This window comes from Mchenga conophoros, linkage group LG6 (assembly GCF_057382185.1).
Source record: "Mchenga conophoros isolate Kocher_MC1m ecotype Shallow Benthic linkage group LG6, M_conophoros_male_GT1.1, whole genome shotgun sequence".
Taxonomy (NCBI): domain Eukaryota; kingdom Metazoa; phylum Chordata; class Actinopteri; order Cichliformes; family Cichlidae; genus Mchenga; species Mchenga conophoros.
Genome location: NC_140531.1, coordinates 40,409,219 through 40,428,452, shown reverse-complemented (window position 1 = coordinate 40,428,452; position 19,234 = coordinate 40,409,219). Strand labels below are relative to the sequence as shown.

The 19,234-nt window shown below is 42.5% G+C and overlaps 1 protein-coding gene across 4 annotated transcripts in view; it reads right to left on the bottom strand.

Annotated features, from left to right (window-relative positions):
* Positions 1-14,781, bottom strand: part of kcnq5b (potassium voltage-gated channel, KQT-like subfamily, member 5b) — a 138,984-nt gene extending 124,203 nt beyond the window's left edge. For all 4 annotated transcript variants that reach the window (XM_085278093.1, XM_085278095.1, XM_085278094.1 and 1 more), the window contains exon 1: positions 14,087-14,781. In XM_085278093.1, the coding sequence (XP_085134219.1) occupies positions 14,087-14,427 (341 nt within the window). In that variant the 5' untranslated portion in view covers positions 14,428-14,781. The remainder of the gene's footprint in view (positions 1-14,086) is intronic.
* Between the last annotated feature and the right edge of the window lie 4,453 nt (positions 14,782-19,234).

Genomic DNA, 19,234 nt, shown 5'->3' with positions numbered 1-19,234 from the left:
AGCACCAAGACATCATGAACTATGATCGATATGTCCAGACATTGAGGAGGGACCTCAAAGAAGCCATGGATTTGGCGCAGGAGGTGGCACGCAAAAATTTGAAGCGTCACACGGACCTCTACAACCGGAAAGTGCGGGGAGCCCCAGTAGCGATTGGTGATCGCGTCCTTTTGGCCAACAAAAAGGGACGTGGCAAAAGAAAACTTGCTGATCGCTGGGAGAGTGTTGTCTATACAGTTTTTGACAAAAATGATGAGAGTCACACCTTTAAGCTGATGGATGATTCCACAGGGCAAGTGAAAGTTGTGCATCGCAACCTGATAATGCCAGTGAACTTCCTCCCTCTCAGTGGTGTTTCAGTTCAGGATGATGGAGATGAGCTTTCTGAGTCTGGCTCGCTGATGGTTGGATGCGACGGAGAAGCTGTCTGCAACTCATCAGTGGGCACGGCTGAATACAGGACGAGAGCTTGGGTGTCTGACTTACCGTCTGCAGTGTCCAGCGACTCGCTGATGACAGAGGTTACTCAACCAGAAGGCAGCATGGTGGATCGAGAGCTTGCCTGTACCAGTGTTCCCCCTGTTGACACTGAGGAGCAGGTAGATGCCACCTCTGGTGGTCAACATTCTGACCTGCTTATGTCTGTGGCCCTAGTTGCAGCCTCCTCTGTTTCCGAGTTGGCAGCCATTACTGACAGTGACCAGGACAATGAAGCTACGATTGAGGGTCATGTCTCAACCACAGTTGTTCCACCCAACGCAGACCCGATTGATGTTAGCAGGATGGTGGGGACCCGTGCTAGATCGAGAGTGGGACGGTTACTTAAGCCTGTTTCCAGGTTGATTGAAATGATGCATCAGAGACCTGTTAAAGTGTAAATATTGTTGATAACTGTGAGTTGATTCTATTGTTGTTGAAGTGGGACTTTGATCTTTAGAATTGAAACTGATTATTTGTCGTTGATTTTTCTGTGTCGGAGTGGCGTACAGTTATGATGTGATGAAATATGTAACTGGCATATTTTGTTCTTTTTTGGAAGGGGTCTGGCCAACTTCTTCTTCTACTTCCTTTGGGGATAGTCCTCTGACTGAATTTTCTTTGTGACTGTACGACCTGGTATTCCTGAACAGATTTATCACATGTTGATAGCTATAGATTAGCTATTGGATTTTTTTATCTTGTTCTTTTTTTTGAGGATTATTGGGTTTTTGTCCTCTGTTTGTGTTATGGTGATTGGTGTACCTGATTTTTTTTTAAGGGTGTTTTTTTTGTTTGTGGTGTTTGTTTATTTGAATGTGCAAGTGGAATTCAGCAGGGGGGAATGTAACAGTGTTTATGTGGTATTATTCCACTTGCCACAAATATCAGTGTAATGGGGAAACAGCGCCCCCCCTCTCGGTGTGGCTGGTTAGGTGTGGCTGGCTGCAGTAATCGCTGCCAGTCTGCCGTAGCCATACGAGAGGTGAGTTGTATTGTTCCGCACACAATATAGCTAAGTAGTACAGACACATAAAACATGTTTGATTAGCTGACGAGCACTGAGTGTAATAAGTGCTTAGTGGACACATGTCCAACACCAGTTTTATGTACTTTTCATTTGTTTATTAATGTGTGAAACTATATGCTAAAGCGGAATGCTAATGAGATGTTCTGCCGTAGTGTGCTGTGCGGAGTGGTGTGTGGCGAGCCATTTGCACTGATACAACACAGTTGTTTCCATTCAGGTACATCACTTGTTGTTGCTGTTATTTTATTGTATATTAAAAATTGTAATATTGCTGCAGTAATCGCTGCCAGTCTGCCGTAGCCATACGAGAGTGTGCTGTGCGGAGTGGTGTGTGGCGAGCCATTTGCACTGATACAGCACCGTTGTTTCCATTCAGGAAATAAAGTGGCAACGATCGATCAGAGACTCCTTGTCTTTTTAAAAACACAACACAACGCAGAGTCGAGGAGTCTGTTTGGGCCGAACTGTTGCAGCGGGATGAAGCAGAAACCGGTTACACTAGGACGTGGGACAGAGGGAAGGGGTGAAAGTGCACTTGTGCCCCTATAATGCATACTGTGCAGCCAAACACAAAGACATGCTTATGGTACACACACATCAGGGAGCTTATTTCCTACTTCCAGCATGAAGAGAACGAATGCAGAATCACACCAGCAGGAGAGCCTCGTTCACATACAGCGATGAATGATTTAGCCTGCTGTAATTGGTGACCATGAGTTTATCGTATAAGCTGAAGAGGCAAAAAACAGAATCCACTCATAACACGTGCCTGGATCTTTTTACAATGCATCGCAGTCAATGCATCTGACCATCACCGATACCTGAGGCCATCCTCCATCAGCTCAACTGTAGCAGTGACCAGAACAGCTGACGAATTCAAATATCTAGCGCTGGCTAGAGAATTGGCTGTGTTAAAGGTTCCTACAGGTACATAACAAACACTAAAACTAGCTGATACACGACTCAATATAACACGGTGGGCGACGGCGGCGCAGCGTGGGCCGCCACAGCCATCGTACGAACACAGGTAAGAGAATGTGCTCTTTGTTTTCGCCTGTTGGAACCCACCCAGCACATCCTTTCATCTTTCATCCATCCATTTCTTTATAAAATCACTCTTGAACAAGCTCAAGAAGACAGCATCAGTTTCTATGGCAACACATAAGTGCCCAAAATTGCCCCTTTCACTCTGGGATTTCTCTGACACTTTGACAGCTGGCTGGTGTTTTTGATTATCTAAAAACATATTAGGAGGCCGGACGCGTGTTTGTGCGTGCGTTTCGTATGAGGCCTATTCTGAAGCACATCGGCTGTCAGCAGATAAACCCAGTTATTAGGCCTGAGTCCGCTTGTGTCACACTCCACATCAGATGAACTGCTACACACAGAAATTAGTCAACTGGCGTGCCACCTCCGTACCCCTCCAGGCAAGCATCTGCTAGCACATTTCTGATTAACAGTTAGAGATCAGGGAGGACTAAAACTGCAATAAAAATAGGCTAAAAGGGAGGGCGGGGCCATAAAAGATCATGATACTCGCTCCTCTCTTTGTTTGTGTTAAAGACCAGTCTCTCACGGGCCAACAAAAGCCCTCTGATGACAGAAAGGCAAACAAATAGCACTGTCAGGGGAGAGAGATGAAGACTGAAGTGATGTCTATCCAGCGCTGGTACCCCACTCACCAGTCATTCTGATAGAACTGTGAGTTCTTCTTGGAAGAGAGTGAAGTTTGACGTCCCTCCCATTGTCACGCTGACAATGGGGGTGAGGTCACATAAGAGCAGGAGGAAACAGCTGGAAAACACTGGAAGTAATGCAGTAAGAAAAGGGGAGCTAACACAGAGAGCTGTATGAAAAAAAGAGCTTCACTACACTAAAAGTGACTCATTCACACAGATTGGAACCTGTGAAATGACTGGTTGGGACAAACAACCACAAAAACACTTTCTTATCAGGGAGTGAGACACAAGGGGCAATCAGGTGGAAAACCCCCTAACCCACGATGGCAGGCTCACTTCGCGGCAGTGGGCTGGGGTTTCTGTCAAACGTGAAAGTACAATCTGACATTTTTCAGAGAGGGGAAGCCAGACGGTAATGGTGTCTACTAGTTGTTTGGTTTGCGAGACTTTCAAGATGTCACCGGAATGAAACTCCCGACATCTCGACCGTAGGCTCTGGGAGGCGTTGGAGCGAGGCGGCGTTCAAAGGAAGCAAACAGGTGCCGTTTACCTAAATGATGTCTCTCTTCACCAAGGTACAATACCCACAACGCATGTGTGCAGGCGTATCCTGTGACAAGGCCTGTCTTTGTGTTTAGAAAGGCAGCCCCCGACAATAGAGAGAGGGGAACTCCCTCTGAGTAAACTGAGGTTAGAAACATGAAACCTGCAGCAGGCAATTTCCATCAGCCGCGACCATCCTGTGATTGGCATCAAACGGGCACAGTGATTTACATATAGGTACTATACAACAACACAGTCTGAGGCCAGCTCATGAAACAGTCATGATATCTAATGTGTCATGTCGTTTGTGCTGAGTCCATGTACACAAAGTGAATCCAGTTTTAAATGGTGAAAAAGTCAACATCGGCAGGCTGGAGGTTTTTGTGCTGGAGCAGCAAGAACATGATACCAGGATTTCCAACTAAGACATAATGCAAAAATACTAAAGTACCATTTATGATACAACTGGGTAAAAAAAACGAAACTATTGAGAGGACTTCTTTATATAGATTAGAACAATGAAATACAACGTCATTAATAACGGAGAATAATAAAGTTCTGTCAGACTCAAAATCAAGCTCTTTATGATAACTCACACAGGACTGAGAGGACATGAGGGCAGTCTCGGTGAATCTGGTGAAAGGACATGAGAGTAGGAAATTACAACATATATATATAAAATGCAACAATTCTGTTTAGCCTTCATAAGAAAACTCTACAGTTGAAGAAATAAGCGTACACCCTAAAAGTTAAAAACTACTGCTAATCCATTATCTAGGAAAATAAAACAGTGAATATGTCACAGCGATGAGGAGCGCCAAGCAATTAATCATGTCATTATGATCCAACGTTTGGATGAAAAGCTCAGGTTCTGGCACTCGTGTGGTGTTACTTTGACACACACAATCAACTTTTGCACTGTTATTGACCAATGACAAGCGCCTACAGCAACAGCACGCCCTGAAAAACGTGCGCATTATGTCTTCTGAGGATAAGACACCCCGCCACTGTGGCAAAAATGTTTGGGAACAGCTCAAGAAAAAAAAAGATCCCAACATGCTTCTCAAATTCAAACACAATTTGATCAAAGCTTCACTGGTTAACGCAAAGAAACTAAACCTCGTGAATGTTACATAGCGGCAACTCGCAAAGAATTATTCTTAATATTTAAACCATCATCAATACAATCAATACAATCCAGTAGGACTGTATTAAACTGATGAGGACTTGTGACCTGACTGCTTGGACCTATTCTGCCTGTATAAAGGCAACCTACGTGCTATTAGACAGGTGGTTTTAATCTCGTGGTCAACTAATCTATTCCTGGCCTCAGAGCTCTTTATTCATCGGAAATATAAGTTTAAAAATCACATTTGACACACTGTTGGAGTCTTCAATCAGTTTCTTCGACAGCATGAACACAGGAGGTGTAGCTTACTTTATATGCCGTGCTGTAAATAGTCACTGCGTCTTCCTTTTAAAGTAATCAGGGGCCCTTTTTAAAAGTGAAACAAAATATTTATGACGACTGACAAACACGAACCAGCTCAAAGATGTGCAGGTTGTGATAGTTGGGCTGTGGTTGATCCGTATCAAACGGTGCTCGAGAAACAGCCTTGATGTCGCACACGTTTAGATGAAGCATGCCTAAAACATCATGCAAAAGCTACTGCGTCAAACAAACCATCACAGAAACTGTTTAGCCCCTTTTCCACTCATGAACTCGCCTCTTTCTCGTCAAAGCATCTGAAGATAAATTCACATCATAAACCTTCTTGACACGGCGTCTGCTTCTCACTTTCACAGTGTCAGTGTGAGGCAGCCACCATCTGAGTAAAGAATCACACCTCTGGTTTGTCACCACACAGATCATGCCGGCCGGCTCCTCTTCACATACAGGTCAGCTGTGCTTACTAGTGCTTTATGCTGGAAGTTTCTTTCCATTGAGTTACTGAAAAGGTGACAGATTGCCTTAAAGTGTGCAAAATACCCCAATATGCTGTGAAGGTTAAGCAAATGTATAACATACACAGCAGAGTGCAAACCTCTCGAAATGATAACAAAAAGGAGGCTTAGAGGGAACAGAGATATTTCTAAGTGAGAATTTAAAAGGGTGGGTAACAAATGACAACTCAAAATATAATACACAACTGCAGTGGGATTTAGAGCAGCCTCTGATTAGTCATTTAGATGTCTACTAAACATTTTATTGTCTGTTGGCTTCACAGGCCCAATAACCTAAGCTTATCAAACACAGCTTTCAGGATGAGCCAGCATCCTTTACTGCAGTCTATAAATCCAAGTATTTCTAACAACAAACCAACTGATAGATATTTAACAAGTGAGAGCAGTGGGTCCATATCGCCACTCTGTGCACCGCGGCTGTTCGAGGTGCCAGTTCAGAAACCTGAGGCGGAGAAACGCCATTTCCCCTGCGTGTTTTCCTGCCGCTGAACATACTTGGAAGGATAAGAGCTCGTTAATGCAGAGGTGAGATGAATGGCGGCACTGTGTACGCATGTGCACGGACAGGAGAGAGGGCCAGCAAGGCCCCGCGACCGGCTCGGTACAGCACAAAGGCGGGCTCAGTGCTGCAGCTGTCGCAAAAATGTATCCAGCAGACATCCAGCTGTGGTTCCCGACCTTTTCATCTAATGTACCTCCACAGTCAGCTTCATCATCCATGCCTCCGATGCTCTACTGTACTCGTTTAAACTGGTTTTATACCAGATCTGGACAACTATGATCCAGATCTACATGTCAGTCATTCATTTATTCTACCTGCTACTCTATTAAACAGTGATGTCATTCATTTTTATTTAACCATCACATTTAGCTACTTTGCACTGCTTGCAAACAGTTTAACCATTTGTTATATTTTTATCAACCTATTTTAACTAACATAATAAAGTTAATTAACCAATTTGACCAACTAGAAGAGTTCTTTTTATTTGTAAGGTAAAGACAATAACAAAGAGGAAACTGCAAGGATTAAACAACACCCGCAACAGCGAGTACCTGGCGACAGTGGGAAGGAAACTCCCATTTAAAAGGAAAAAGGTTAGCGAAAAAAGATACACTGTGATTTTATAATAGCAATAGTTTTAAGCTATCATAAAAAGATTAGCTGTAATAGCTATATAATGTTCAGCTTACAGTTATAATAATCACCTACAATGCAACCTAACAATTAAAACTATTTTACATATTTTTAGCAACTTCCACAAAAAGTCCAATCACACAACAATTTAAAATATTGACTCGTTAAGTTTATCTAACAATTTCATTCTAGAATACGTGACGAAGCTGAGCTTGATGCTGTTTTCATAGAGTAATCAATCACGTATCAACCACGTTGCTGCCCAGACACAGACCAACTCTATTTAACTAAGATGCAGTCAATAAACATTACGATTTTTAAAAGAGGATGTTCTGCAGAGTTCAGAAATAAAATAAAGAGAACCTATTTTTACACCGAAACAATGTGTTATGTGAAACCAATCGTGAATACGAGGCTCTCTAAAGGCACGCTCTGCTTACATAAGCCTTTAAAAAAGACTCAAACCCATCTATTCAGTACATATTTTGTATGAAAATCTGGGCATGAAATGGTTTACATATAGATTACAGCCATCATTTAAAGCTATAGCAATACCCTATTTAAACTGTGCAGAATTAGCTTATTTGGCTGAATGGATCAGAGCTCATGACAGTCAGGATCAGTTTCTTCTCTCCATCGCTTACAGTGTTATTGTAAGTCCGCCCCCTTTTGATTTTAATCAGTTGGTAATAAGGAAGTGATGCTAACGAACACGAACTAATGAACTATACCTGCGACATAAGGGAGCCATTTTTGAGATGAGAACTTTGACCTAACCTTCATAGTGTTTTTGCAAAAATTTGATGCTAACGAAACAAACAGAACAGATGCTAAAACAGTGAAGACCAGTGAGAGTCAGAACTGTAAATGCTCAAATTAACTCATTAAAATTTTATTCAAATAGCAAAAATTCACAACAGTCATCTCAAGGTGTTTCCTATTATAATGTAAAGAGAGAGGGAGCGAGTATGTCTGATGCAACAATCAGACATGCATGCTTCCTATTAGGAGACTATTAGCAGGCAACAGGAAGAGTGAGTGAGAGGTCAGGAGACAAACGCAGATCTCTTCCTCCTCACCTGAAGCCTCATCTCCTGAAATCAAGTTCAGGCTCTAAAATTACAACATGCAGCCGTCCTATCTGAGTACAGCTCAAGACAAGCTGGCTATAGCAACAGCAACAACTAGTCGCGAGCTAACGCTATGCCAGCTAATGTTAGGCCTGAATGTCCGATGTGCTTCGCTGAATTATTGACTCGTATCAGACTCCTTTCACTAGTTTTACACCCTCCAGAGTAAATACGCACGAATGCCTCACACCCGGCATTTTGACAGCTGAGGTAAACAGACTGACATCCTAGACTTACTACAGACGAACGGCCAGAGCGTTGAGGTGACTCAGGAGTAAAAATGTAAGATATTGCAAAAATATTTAACTGAAACTTATAAGTTTTTTTTTTAATTCCTGAAGTGTTGGTGTTAATAGAATACTTTAAAATATCCAGTGTACAGAAATGGTTTTTTTTCCAATAATAGTAGAATCCATCTGAAGCCATTATGGAGTACAGAGGGTTAACTGTCAAGAAAATGGATGTTACTTAGTTACACCAACTAATTAAGTAGTTACACTAATTAGCAAGTATCTGACTGTGTGTTTCACTCTTACAGTTTTTGCAGGTTTCAACAAGGCTTTCCAGAGTTAGCTGGCTACATAGCACATCACTGTCACATCCAAATATGACCCCTCTGGCAACAAAAACATTCCAACAAGGCTTCAAAATGCAGTAGGGTCCGTCTTTTACATACAGTCTATTACTGAAGCACATGTCCACGTTACAGTCTCACAGAGAACCTTTAAAAACAGACATTATCTATTATCTTTTTGTGTTTGTTTTTACTCTGTAACGCAACATAAATTCAGCTTTTCCCTCCATATCGCAGCATTCTGCCAACCTCCGTGATCATAGCTCTCCTGCTCCCCAGTGATAAAAGCTATAGGAGTGTTTTGCAGGTGGTTCGTGGAGAGCAAGCACATCTCAGCTGTGATGTCAGCAATGCAAAGCTACAAAAATATTTAACGAAGCAGCAGACAAGATAACGTCCTTAAAGTCCTGCATAATGTTACATAACATTTTTAACAATAAAAAGTTTTTCATATTCAGATATCACGTGACCCTTCGAACTGCACTGAGTCCTTCTTACCGAGAGCCTTTCATTCATGATTACAATAATTATGCTTCTTGCATAAGAAAATTAAAAACCAGACACCTTTAAAAATAAGCTTGTACTGGAGTTTAACAATATATATGTCTGTCTTGGTTGTCTTTTTATTTCACATCACAAACACCCTGTTCTTAACTGAGATTATGCAAATTTGCTGCTTGCCTCAGGGACCATTCTGGTGTCGAGTATCATGTGAACATGTCTGCATGTCTGGTGATTAGTTCGCAGAAACCCAACCAAAGGGTTTCCACACAAACGTTTGGTTTAATCTACGACCGGAATGAATTTTAATAGAAACAGAAAGAATTTTTCAGCCATGGTTATATTTCAGAATAACCATGAATGGATAATACTTGGAACTTATTCCAAGATTAGATTATGTTATCACTTTATTTCATGTTTCTGATGATGTTAGTCTAACGCTAACCTATAATACAATTATCGATAGTACCTCATTGCTTTCACATTATTAACAGCATACTGGGACTTTCATTCCTAACATTGTACTATAACTTTTTTTCTCCTGCCCCAAAATGCTCAGTTTCAGACAGTTTTGTTTCTATTCTTGACTCTGACGTCAGAGAGGGGGATATCCCTTAATGATCATGGCAAGCATGTGAGCACAGAAACCACACCCACCTTTCATTCTAATCTCGTGTGTATGAACGGCAGCCAATCAGATGAATGCCTGCTAAAACGGACCCTTCCTTTCAAAGGGGAGGAGCTTAAATGTCTTAGTTCAGACAGGGGATGAACTAAAGGCAGCAGCAAGGTCCACTTTAAGGCAGGTGAGGACTTTGAAATGTGAACCATGCAAATCTATTCTAGCAGAGTTGAAGAAGGAATATGGGGGTAAATGAGCAGAAAAAGGCACGTTAAATGTTTTCCAACTGTTCAGCCCCAAGTACACAATACTCAGATAATACTCGTGACCATTACCTGGTTGTTGCTTACATGATAGAAATCACCTCTTTATTATCAAACTCTTACAATATTACCAAGCTAACCCACAGTGCTACCATTTGTGTATCAGGTACACCGTGTGCAAAACCTGCATTTAAACTAACCACCTTCTTCTGAGGGTGCCCAACATGCAAGGCTTTTCTTTGCAAATTAGGTACTTATTGGGTTACTAAAACACATTTAAACCACCGGTTTCACCGAATAATTGGATTATGAGAATGTGAAATGGACCCCAAAGCAAAATATCACCTTGCTGCTTCTTTCAATTTCAGTTAATTTCAGGTTTTCCTGTCCATTGAGCCAACTCTCCCCTACACACCAGCCAGTGAGTGCTCCGATTACTGAGTTGTGATTTAAAGAAAGATTGATTAATACGCTTGCAGTGCTTTTAATGGTGAACCACAGTTAGGTCTGACATCATATGGACATGGATGTCATCTTATTTCAAAGATAACAACTGTGACGGTGACACACTCGGCTTCAACAACTGTCCTATAAGCAGACCAGTATAACTTCAAGGCCACTAACCATCACAGCTCCATTCATCACAGTACAGGAGAGACAGCAAAGGGCCGAGTGAGAGTTCACTCCTCCTCCCACATCTCCAGTTCAAGCTTGATGCCGCAGGAATGAAAGAAAAGCATTCAGTAACTTCCAGGCCACCCGACCATGCGTTCCTAATGTTTTAGAGCGCCGATGTGAGGAGTCTGAAGATCCCTGTGGGCGTATGTGACTAACTCACTTTCATAAAATATGTAAATTAGCAGTTTTCAGTCAAGCTTTTAACTAAAACAGCAAACTAAAGCATATCGACTGGTGTACGTCTAAGCTATGGCTCCAATAAAGGGGAATACGGAAGGTCAGCATAAAGCTGGATGGCTCAAAGTACTGGGGCTGAAGCGATGGCACGTTCATGCTAAAAATAAATATAGAGCAAGTGTAATTCAAAAGTTTCAAATCTGGATTTTAGAAGAAAAAAAAAATCAAAATTCTGGTTCCTGGAAAAAAAAAAAGTTGCCCATGACGCAGTTTACATGAAAGGCTGTAAAACAAACCCACACCCCTGACTGGTCACAAACACTAGATTCTCTATTTTGGTTGTAGCAAATCATTGAATTTAGGCCTTTTAGTTAATATACAAATAAATCTGAATGGGAGGGTTTGTTGGAGTAAAGGTCACAGAAACATTTAAAGCTTAGAAATATAGTGTTGAAAATCAGCTGGAATCACTTGCAGGGGTTAGTAAATCCATCCATGTCTCTATGTCGAATTCTACTTTAGTAAACATCAAACTGCCTTAACAGTGCTTATCTTTGAGGTAACACAGAGCTGCTATTGTAGCTTTTGGTTGATGATTGTACTATCCAATTTTAACCCAACACTGCAGGGAGCAGATGCTGCTCCACGGAAAAGAAGCAAGACTTGTACGGAGTGAGACGAGCCAGTGGCTCAGAAACAGCTTTTGTAGAAACTGAGAAAACTTATTGTCCCATTAGTTAGCCAGCTACAAGCATGATAATTCAAACCCCGTGTCAAAAATCAAGGTTCACACCAAATCCAGCCCTTTGCAAATTTTGACCAATTTTGGTTTTTAATTAAATTTGGCCCTAGTTGTAGCTGTGGTCTGCAGAGTGATTCTTTCACCGTGTGCGAGCTGCACTAAATGGACAGCTGAAAAACTGCTCAACTTGCAGCTAGCTCGATTTGCATCAAAATGAAAAGGTGATGCTGAGACAACTTTACTGGGTGGAAACAAAGACCTCTGTACCTTTATTTCCACAAGACAATTCCTGTGTTAAAAGAGCATAACTTGCATTGTTGCCAGCAGAGATATGGAGGCTTTTCCAGGGAACTGAGCTTCTGTTCACTGTGAACTAAAGACAGACATGCAGTTACAGCAACATGCTTCTGCGGGCTCAATCTTAAAGTTTTTTACGTGCAGCCGACTCCATGTCAGAAGGCAGATCTTTGCAGGCCAAATAACCCATATTGTATCTGCACACAGTCACCAGGGTGCAGTGTCAAAAATGTGTGGAACAGCTTGTAATATAAGCATTCTTGTTAATTTAATGCTGTTCCTGGTCATTTACCTGAGCCCCATGCCTGAGAGATAACAGATCATAATATACGAAGAACGTCTTCTTCTTAAGCCAAAAACATTTACAACTGTCTGTTGAAATCACAGTTTGTGCTTTAAATTGTACTTTTTTCTGACCACTGACATTTTTTCCACAGTTCTGCCTCCTGGTGGTGGGCTCAGTCGTCTTTACCTTTTCTGTTCAAACCAACTCTTCAGCCAGTCAGTATTCGACGTGTGGATAAGACGGATGCAATGTCTTTGTTGGACTGTGCACATGTCCATCTCCATAGCCTCAGTGGTTCAAATCTCATATCCTTCTAACCTCTGCACTGCCAAAAAGCTACACAAAGAAAAGCCAATCAAATGGAGAAGATGGCTGCTCCTCCCTAACCCTGGTTCTGCTGGAAGCGTCATCCTGTTAAAATGGAGATCTTCTTCCCCACAGCCTCCAAGCGCTGCTCATCTCCTTATCTGATCATTGTGGTTTTCTCTAGTATTAGGTATTAAGAGCTTTACCTTACAGAGTAAAGCACCTTGAGATGACTGGTTTTGTGAACCAGCTCTAAGTAAAACTGAACTGGACTAATCAGAGGTTTTAAAAACATATATCCGAATGTTTTCTACAACTAGTTAGGTGGTTATAAACATCACACGCAGTCGATCATACGAGTCCAAGGCCAACAGCTTCTTTGTTTGCTCCTCCAGTACAATGGCAGCTAATTCATGCAGCACTGTGAAAGGAGGCAGCACATCAAATGAAAAGATAGAGACACACTTAAATATATAAAACCCAAAAATGTCATTCAGGCACATCTGTAACTCATTTAGTTACAGATGTGTCAGACCTGTCTTCATAAATATTATGGGAAATCTGTTTTTTTGGTTTAAATTTTCAGTTGAGCTTCATCTCTATACGCCACTTAAAACGTCTTTCCTGATGTCATTTCCCTCTTTTCTTTTCTTGTTTTTTGTCACATGTATACAGTTACAGTGCTGGATGCTCATATTAAATATGGCCAAAGTTTCACATCAATAGATCAGCATATGCTGAACAGAGAGGAGCTGAAAAAGCAAAGTTAAACAAAAGATAAGTTGGGTTTTTTGAACTGGGAATCATGTGAACCTCCAGTTGAGCCTCGGAACAAGAACATGATGCTGGAAATGAGCAGAATGCGTCCTCTTTAACCAACATGCTGCTGTATTGTAACTGAACAGTATTTATTAACAGGACCAACTCTGCAATGAGAAAAGGATCCGATTTCCATTTCTGCCTTCCATCACCGCGCACGACACATGAAATTTCGATTTCACTGTCTAGGAAATTTTAAAACCGTTTTCAGTCAGCGAGTGTAATTTCTTTTAAAAGAATGCGACATGAAAGGTGCCACCGCAGACCACAGCCTACACACGACACCAAGGGGAAAATCCTATGTGCTCATGAAGAATGCAGTTTGAAAGAGTAGCTTTAATGATGACTCAGAAAGAAAAGTGAACACTTGAGCTGTTTGCGTTGTGTGTAAACAGCTTCTGTCCTCCCTTTGCAACCCCTCCCCTTAGTGTACACACAACACACACACCAAAGAAAAAAAATGGTGCTTTGCAGTCAGCATGTGTCTCGACTTCCTTCCTCCCTCTCAGGAACAGTTATCACGCCACAACAACAAACAATCGCACGCGGGAAATTAAATACAGCTGGTTGAGAAGTGAAGAAAGGCGCACAGCACGGCTGAAGATGTCCTAACCGCCGGGACCCTGAGATCCGGGTTTAACAGCACACATGAAACTCATTAACGCAAAAGTGACCTGTTAGTCTCACACTGAAGCTGCTTCATGTGCAAAAGCTGTGAATCTGGCGCATGTCAGCCATCACATATCAAAAGTGCCCCAAACTGAATCAAGCTTTCTAACTGCAAACCCTCCCGCAGGGACCATCGACAGGTGTGCATCCTCGCATCACACAACTCCGTACGCATATCATAACGTGAACTTACACAAACGCGTGGTAGATGAACGCCCAGGCTCTCGGTCTTTCCAGCACGTTGTACAGGTAGTTCTGAAGCCGCCGGTAGCGCACGTTTCTCCGGCCGCTCTGGGTGCTGTATAAGAGTGGCTTCCCCAGCAGGCTGAGCCGGGCTCCCTGCTTCCCCCTCGCGTTGTCGGACCCGGCAGCACCTGCGGCGCCGGGGGCCGACAGCAAGCCGTCTCCTGCGTTGTTCATCATCTTTCCGCCGGACTCCACATCCTTCAAGCCGTAGCCTTCGGTACGGTGCCCCGGCGAGGTCCTCATCCAGAGCCCGGTGCCGCCTTCGTCTCCGCTGTGGTTCCGGGGCATGGCATCACCAAAGCGGGCGTCAAGTGAGCGCAGGTCTTTTCAAGCATGCGTCTCCCGACGCCGGTAGTCCCGCCGTGCACGAACAACAAACTGCACGTGCGACGGGCACCCCACCAGAAGCCGAGCTGGGAGTGAGAGCAGCGCGCGGCGCACCGTGTGCCGTCACTCCTCTGACCGCCCTCTTTCTCGCTCCGCGTTTACACAACGGCTCCCGCGCGTGAAGGTATCCACGCCGCGTGTCCTGTGCTGGCTCGCACCAAAATCACAAGTTACAGATGTCACGAGGAGAGACGTCTCTCGCTTCACCGCCTGTTGCTTCCACGCACGCCTCTGCGTCCACGTGCACAGGCGCATCAGAGCTGCCCTCGCGCGACGGCTTTATCTTTATCACACTTTGTCGTCGCTGTGGCGATTGTGTCTCACTTTTACATGCTGTTTAAAGAAAGAAGCGTCCACTCTGAGTTGTTTTGTCTTCGCGCGCCAGGACAGCAGACATGCAAATGAGGAACCGTCGCTCCTCGTGTAATTCGATTTCCTGAAGAAGTTCAAAATTACACCCGGTTGTTGGTTTTTTAAAAGTCTATCAGGTAACACGGGTTCTGCAGAATTTTCCACTTTCTGTGCTGGAAAAGTAACCGCAGAGGAAGGCGCAGTGAACATCTGCAGAAAGTATTACGATTCTTTATTCTTTATTACACGTTTTTATGGTTTGTCTGATCACTCTGATCACACTGGCACAGTAAAAGCCTTTGAGTGTCACCCTTTTCTTTTCAAAGCTGCTCTGTCATCTGCTGTCCTGCTGTCACCGCAACCACGTGGCACCAGAGACGCATAATTTCTCGGCCGAAGTGCATTTTGAACCTGTCACGCCGTCTGTTGTGTATCTGTCTCGGTGCTGCACTGACATAACAGCCCGACATAAACTCAGAGACGATTCTAAACTGCGGGGGTCCTGAGGCTGAATGGAATCAACCCGGCCTGTTGTTTCCTTTGTGTCACTGCAGCCACGCTGAACACTGCTTTGGTTAGAAAATGTCATGTCAGTTATGCCTCGTGTGTGAACTTCCTCTTCTGTTCACAGTCACACAGGCTGAATATTCTTATAAGCTGGCCCCACCGTGAGTCCAAGAAGAGGCCCCCCCTCAGGAAACAGAGGAGAGAAAGGGGGAGCATATTTCTCCTATATTGGTTTCCATTTATTGGCTCCCTGTTAAATCCAGACTTGAATTCAAAATCTTGCTCCTCACATACAAGAATAATCAAGCCCTATCTTACTGTATCACCCCATTAGAGCACTTCGCTCTGGCACTGCAGGCTTACTTGTTGTTCCTAGAGTATTTAAAAGTAGAATGGGAGGCAGAGCCTTCAGTTTTCAGGCCCCTCTTCTGTGGAACCAGCTTCCAGTTTGGATTTGGAAGACAGACACTATCTCTAATGATAAGATTAGGCTTAAAACTTTCTTTTTTGCTAAAGCATATAGTTAGGGCTGAATCAGGTGACTCCCAAATCCCCCCTTAGTTATGCTGCAATAGCTGTAGGCTGCCGGGGGATTCCCATGATGCAAACAGTAATTCTTCTTTACACCTCTCTGCATTAATCTCTGACTCTCTTCCACAGCATGTCTTTTGTTCTGTCTTCCTCTGTCACCCCAACCAGTTGCAGCAGATGCGACCGTCTCCCACGTTGTTCTCTCCCTGAGCCTGGTTCTGCTGGAGGTTTCTTCCTGTTAAAAGGTAATTTTTCCTCCCACTGTCGCCAAAGTTCTTGCTCATGGGGGGTCATATGATTGTTGGGTTTCTCTCTGTATGTATTATTCTAAGGTCTACCCTACCATATAAAGCGCCTTGATGCGAGTGTTGTTGTGATTTGGTGCTGTGTCAATAAAATTGAATTGAATGAAATTTCTCAATATGAATGAGGTGTGAGTGTGTGTGTGCCAGTGGTAGGCGTCAGTCCCATCACAATTTAAGAAGGTCAGGGAGCACCAAAGTGCATCTTCTGCTGTTTTTGATCCATTGATTCTGCAGGAGCTGCTTTATCACCCTCAGAGCTCAACTCTGCTCTGTATTCCTACAAAACTACTCCATCTACTGGTGCATCGGGCAGTCTTTCTCAGTGATGGAAGAGTGGCACCAGCAGATTCCAGACACAACATCAGAAGAGTGCAGTCCTGGGAATGATGATTATGAAGCATTATGAAACAAGCGGCACTGAAAACGGCTTCATTTTGAGCTGCAAATGATTCTGGTTCTCATTCAGTTTGACATTTAAAAATAAAATTCGCATGAAGCTGTTTGCTCAGATGAGTTTCAGCTTACCGTTCCCATCTTCATGTTTCCTGGCACAAAAACCCCAAAGGGTGGGCATATATAAACTGGTTTAAATTAGAACAACCAATTTAATTAAGGGCTCAATGTTTTTAAAGTCTGAAATGTTTAGTTTTAACTGATAGGTGATTTTTTTAATTAAATGTTGCATTAAAAAGTTGAATAAAGACCTTTGTTTTGAGCCTTTTACTGGTTTTGACCACAGTCATAATGAAAACCCATCATCATTTAGCTTTTTTCATTACTCATCCTATGTCTTGATTACTATGTTTATGTGACTCATTTCCAGAGCTTCCTAATAGCAGCTCAGTTTCTGTATGAAATGTGTTGATCTGAAATGTACCGACCACCAGTGATAGGAAACATGAGTAGAGTCCTCCTCCAAAAATTATTTATTCATTTATTTTTAAATTCCAACTTCAAAGCCAAAATCTAAAGAATATTGCAGCATATTTTGGACCCATGATTGGATAGAAGTATGAGTATTACATCAGCCACAGTTTGAACAAAGCAATAAAAATGCTCTACTGTAAATCAATTTTAAAAAAAGAGTACATTTCAGATTTACTTTTTCCCATTTTGTTAACAGAAATATAACTTAAGCCAAATGTAACACCTGTGTAACCACGTTCAGTTACACCTCAGTGTAACTGGCTGGCTCAAACTACCCCTCAAAGGAAAGATTGTATGACAATTTCACATGACTCCAAAACCCTGATTATAGCCGTGTGAACTCTAAAATGAAGTGCTGGAAACAGACAAAACCCTAACATGGTCAGACTGTGCAGTAAGAAAGCACCTAGAAAGTTTAGAGAGGAAAGGACTAGTGTTAGGAGGGTCATAATCTAAGATTAAAGATGAGAAAATGCATGTTTGTAGGCTCAAAACCAGAAACATGTCACCTTAAAAGATCAGTATGAGAGCACACAGACTAAAAACCCACGCAATCACAAGTAAATGCAAAACTATTGTTTCCAGTGAAGCCACTTAAATAGAGAGAGGCCCAAATTACTCAGGTGTGTACTGCTTCCTGATGTCCTTCCATTGTCTGCTCATTGGCTCCTGAACCAGGAGGTCAAACCAGCCATACAAGCAGCAACAGAGTATTTCCATTAGATTTCACTTTAATAGTTATTTTTAAAGGTGATGTTTCCTTCCTTTTCCTGTCATATATATTATGATAGTGGATGATTATATTAAACAGATCCAAAGTTCCAAATATCCTGTCGGCCCCGCCCCTCCCTAAGCCTGGTTTTGCTGGAGGTTTCTTCCTGTTAAAAGGTCGTTTTTCCTTCCCGTTGTCACCAAAGTTCTTGCAGATAAGGAGTCATATGATTGTTAGGTTTTTCTCTTTGTGTATTATTGTAGGGTCTACCTTACAATATAAAGCGCCTTGAGGTGTTGTTGTGATGTTGGTGCTGTATAAATAAAACTGAATTGAATTGAAATAACGAGGTCAGTCTATATTTAGGTATATATATATATACCTATATATAGACTGTATAGACCTATATATAGCTCAAACCTATATATAGGTTTGAGCAACACCGAGCATTCTTCAGACTGCTCTAAACATTTGGAGAGTGAATGTGCCTCATCTGGTCATTACTGATCTCTGGCTGTGAGGAGAGCCAATCTACTTCCTGTTAACCCCATTGTATAGGAACTAACTTCCGCTCTAGCTGAGTGTTGAACAGGACAAAAAGAAATCCCACAGTTTATTAGACACTAGCATTCTGCTAATGTGTGTTTCTGTATCTCCATGCATGCAGAGGAGCAGGCGACTGTGGTGACTGAAAACGCTGCAGCTATAAAATTTCAGCTGCTGCTCGCTTCATGCCTCAAATAAAAATGGCAGAAGCTACAAATTGCTTTATGGTGGTATGATGTCCCTAAAACTCACAGAAAGGTATTTTTGGACAATAAAAAACAATTGTCTCAACCCTTCCATCAAAATGTATTTATTTATGGACTATTTCAGAGGAAGTACATTATTGTAAAAGTACTCTGCTGTGAGCACAAAAGCCCCACCCCCCTGCTGTAATTCCTTTTAGGAGGCGCAGTGAAAGATGGCTTTTAACAACTTGTTTCAGACAGAGGATGAAGTGTGGCACTGAAACAAGACCCAGAATGAGATAAATTAGCATTGTTTTGAACTGTGGGTCATACACAGCTACTCTGATAGAGTCCAAGAATAAAAATACGAGGCTGGAAATGGATAATCCTTTTATGCTGGTGTTCTCTTTTATAAAAATCTGCACCCTTTTTAATCCCACTTGAGAAGAAATAAGTTGTAACATGTTTTGCTGGAGGGAAAGCAGTGGTAAACTTACAACCCAAACTATCACTGGTCTCACGTCATCTCATCATGTGAGATGGTTTCTGGGTCCTGAACCTCATGCCGACAGACTCTCAGACTGTTTTTCCCGGCATCGCTCGGCTCACATGAGCCTTTCTTTTCCCAAAGGTTTTGTTTGTTT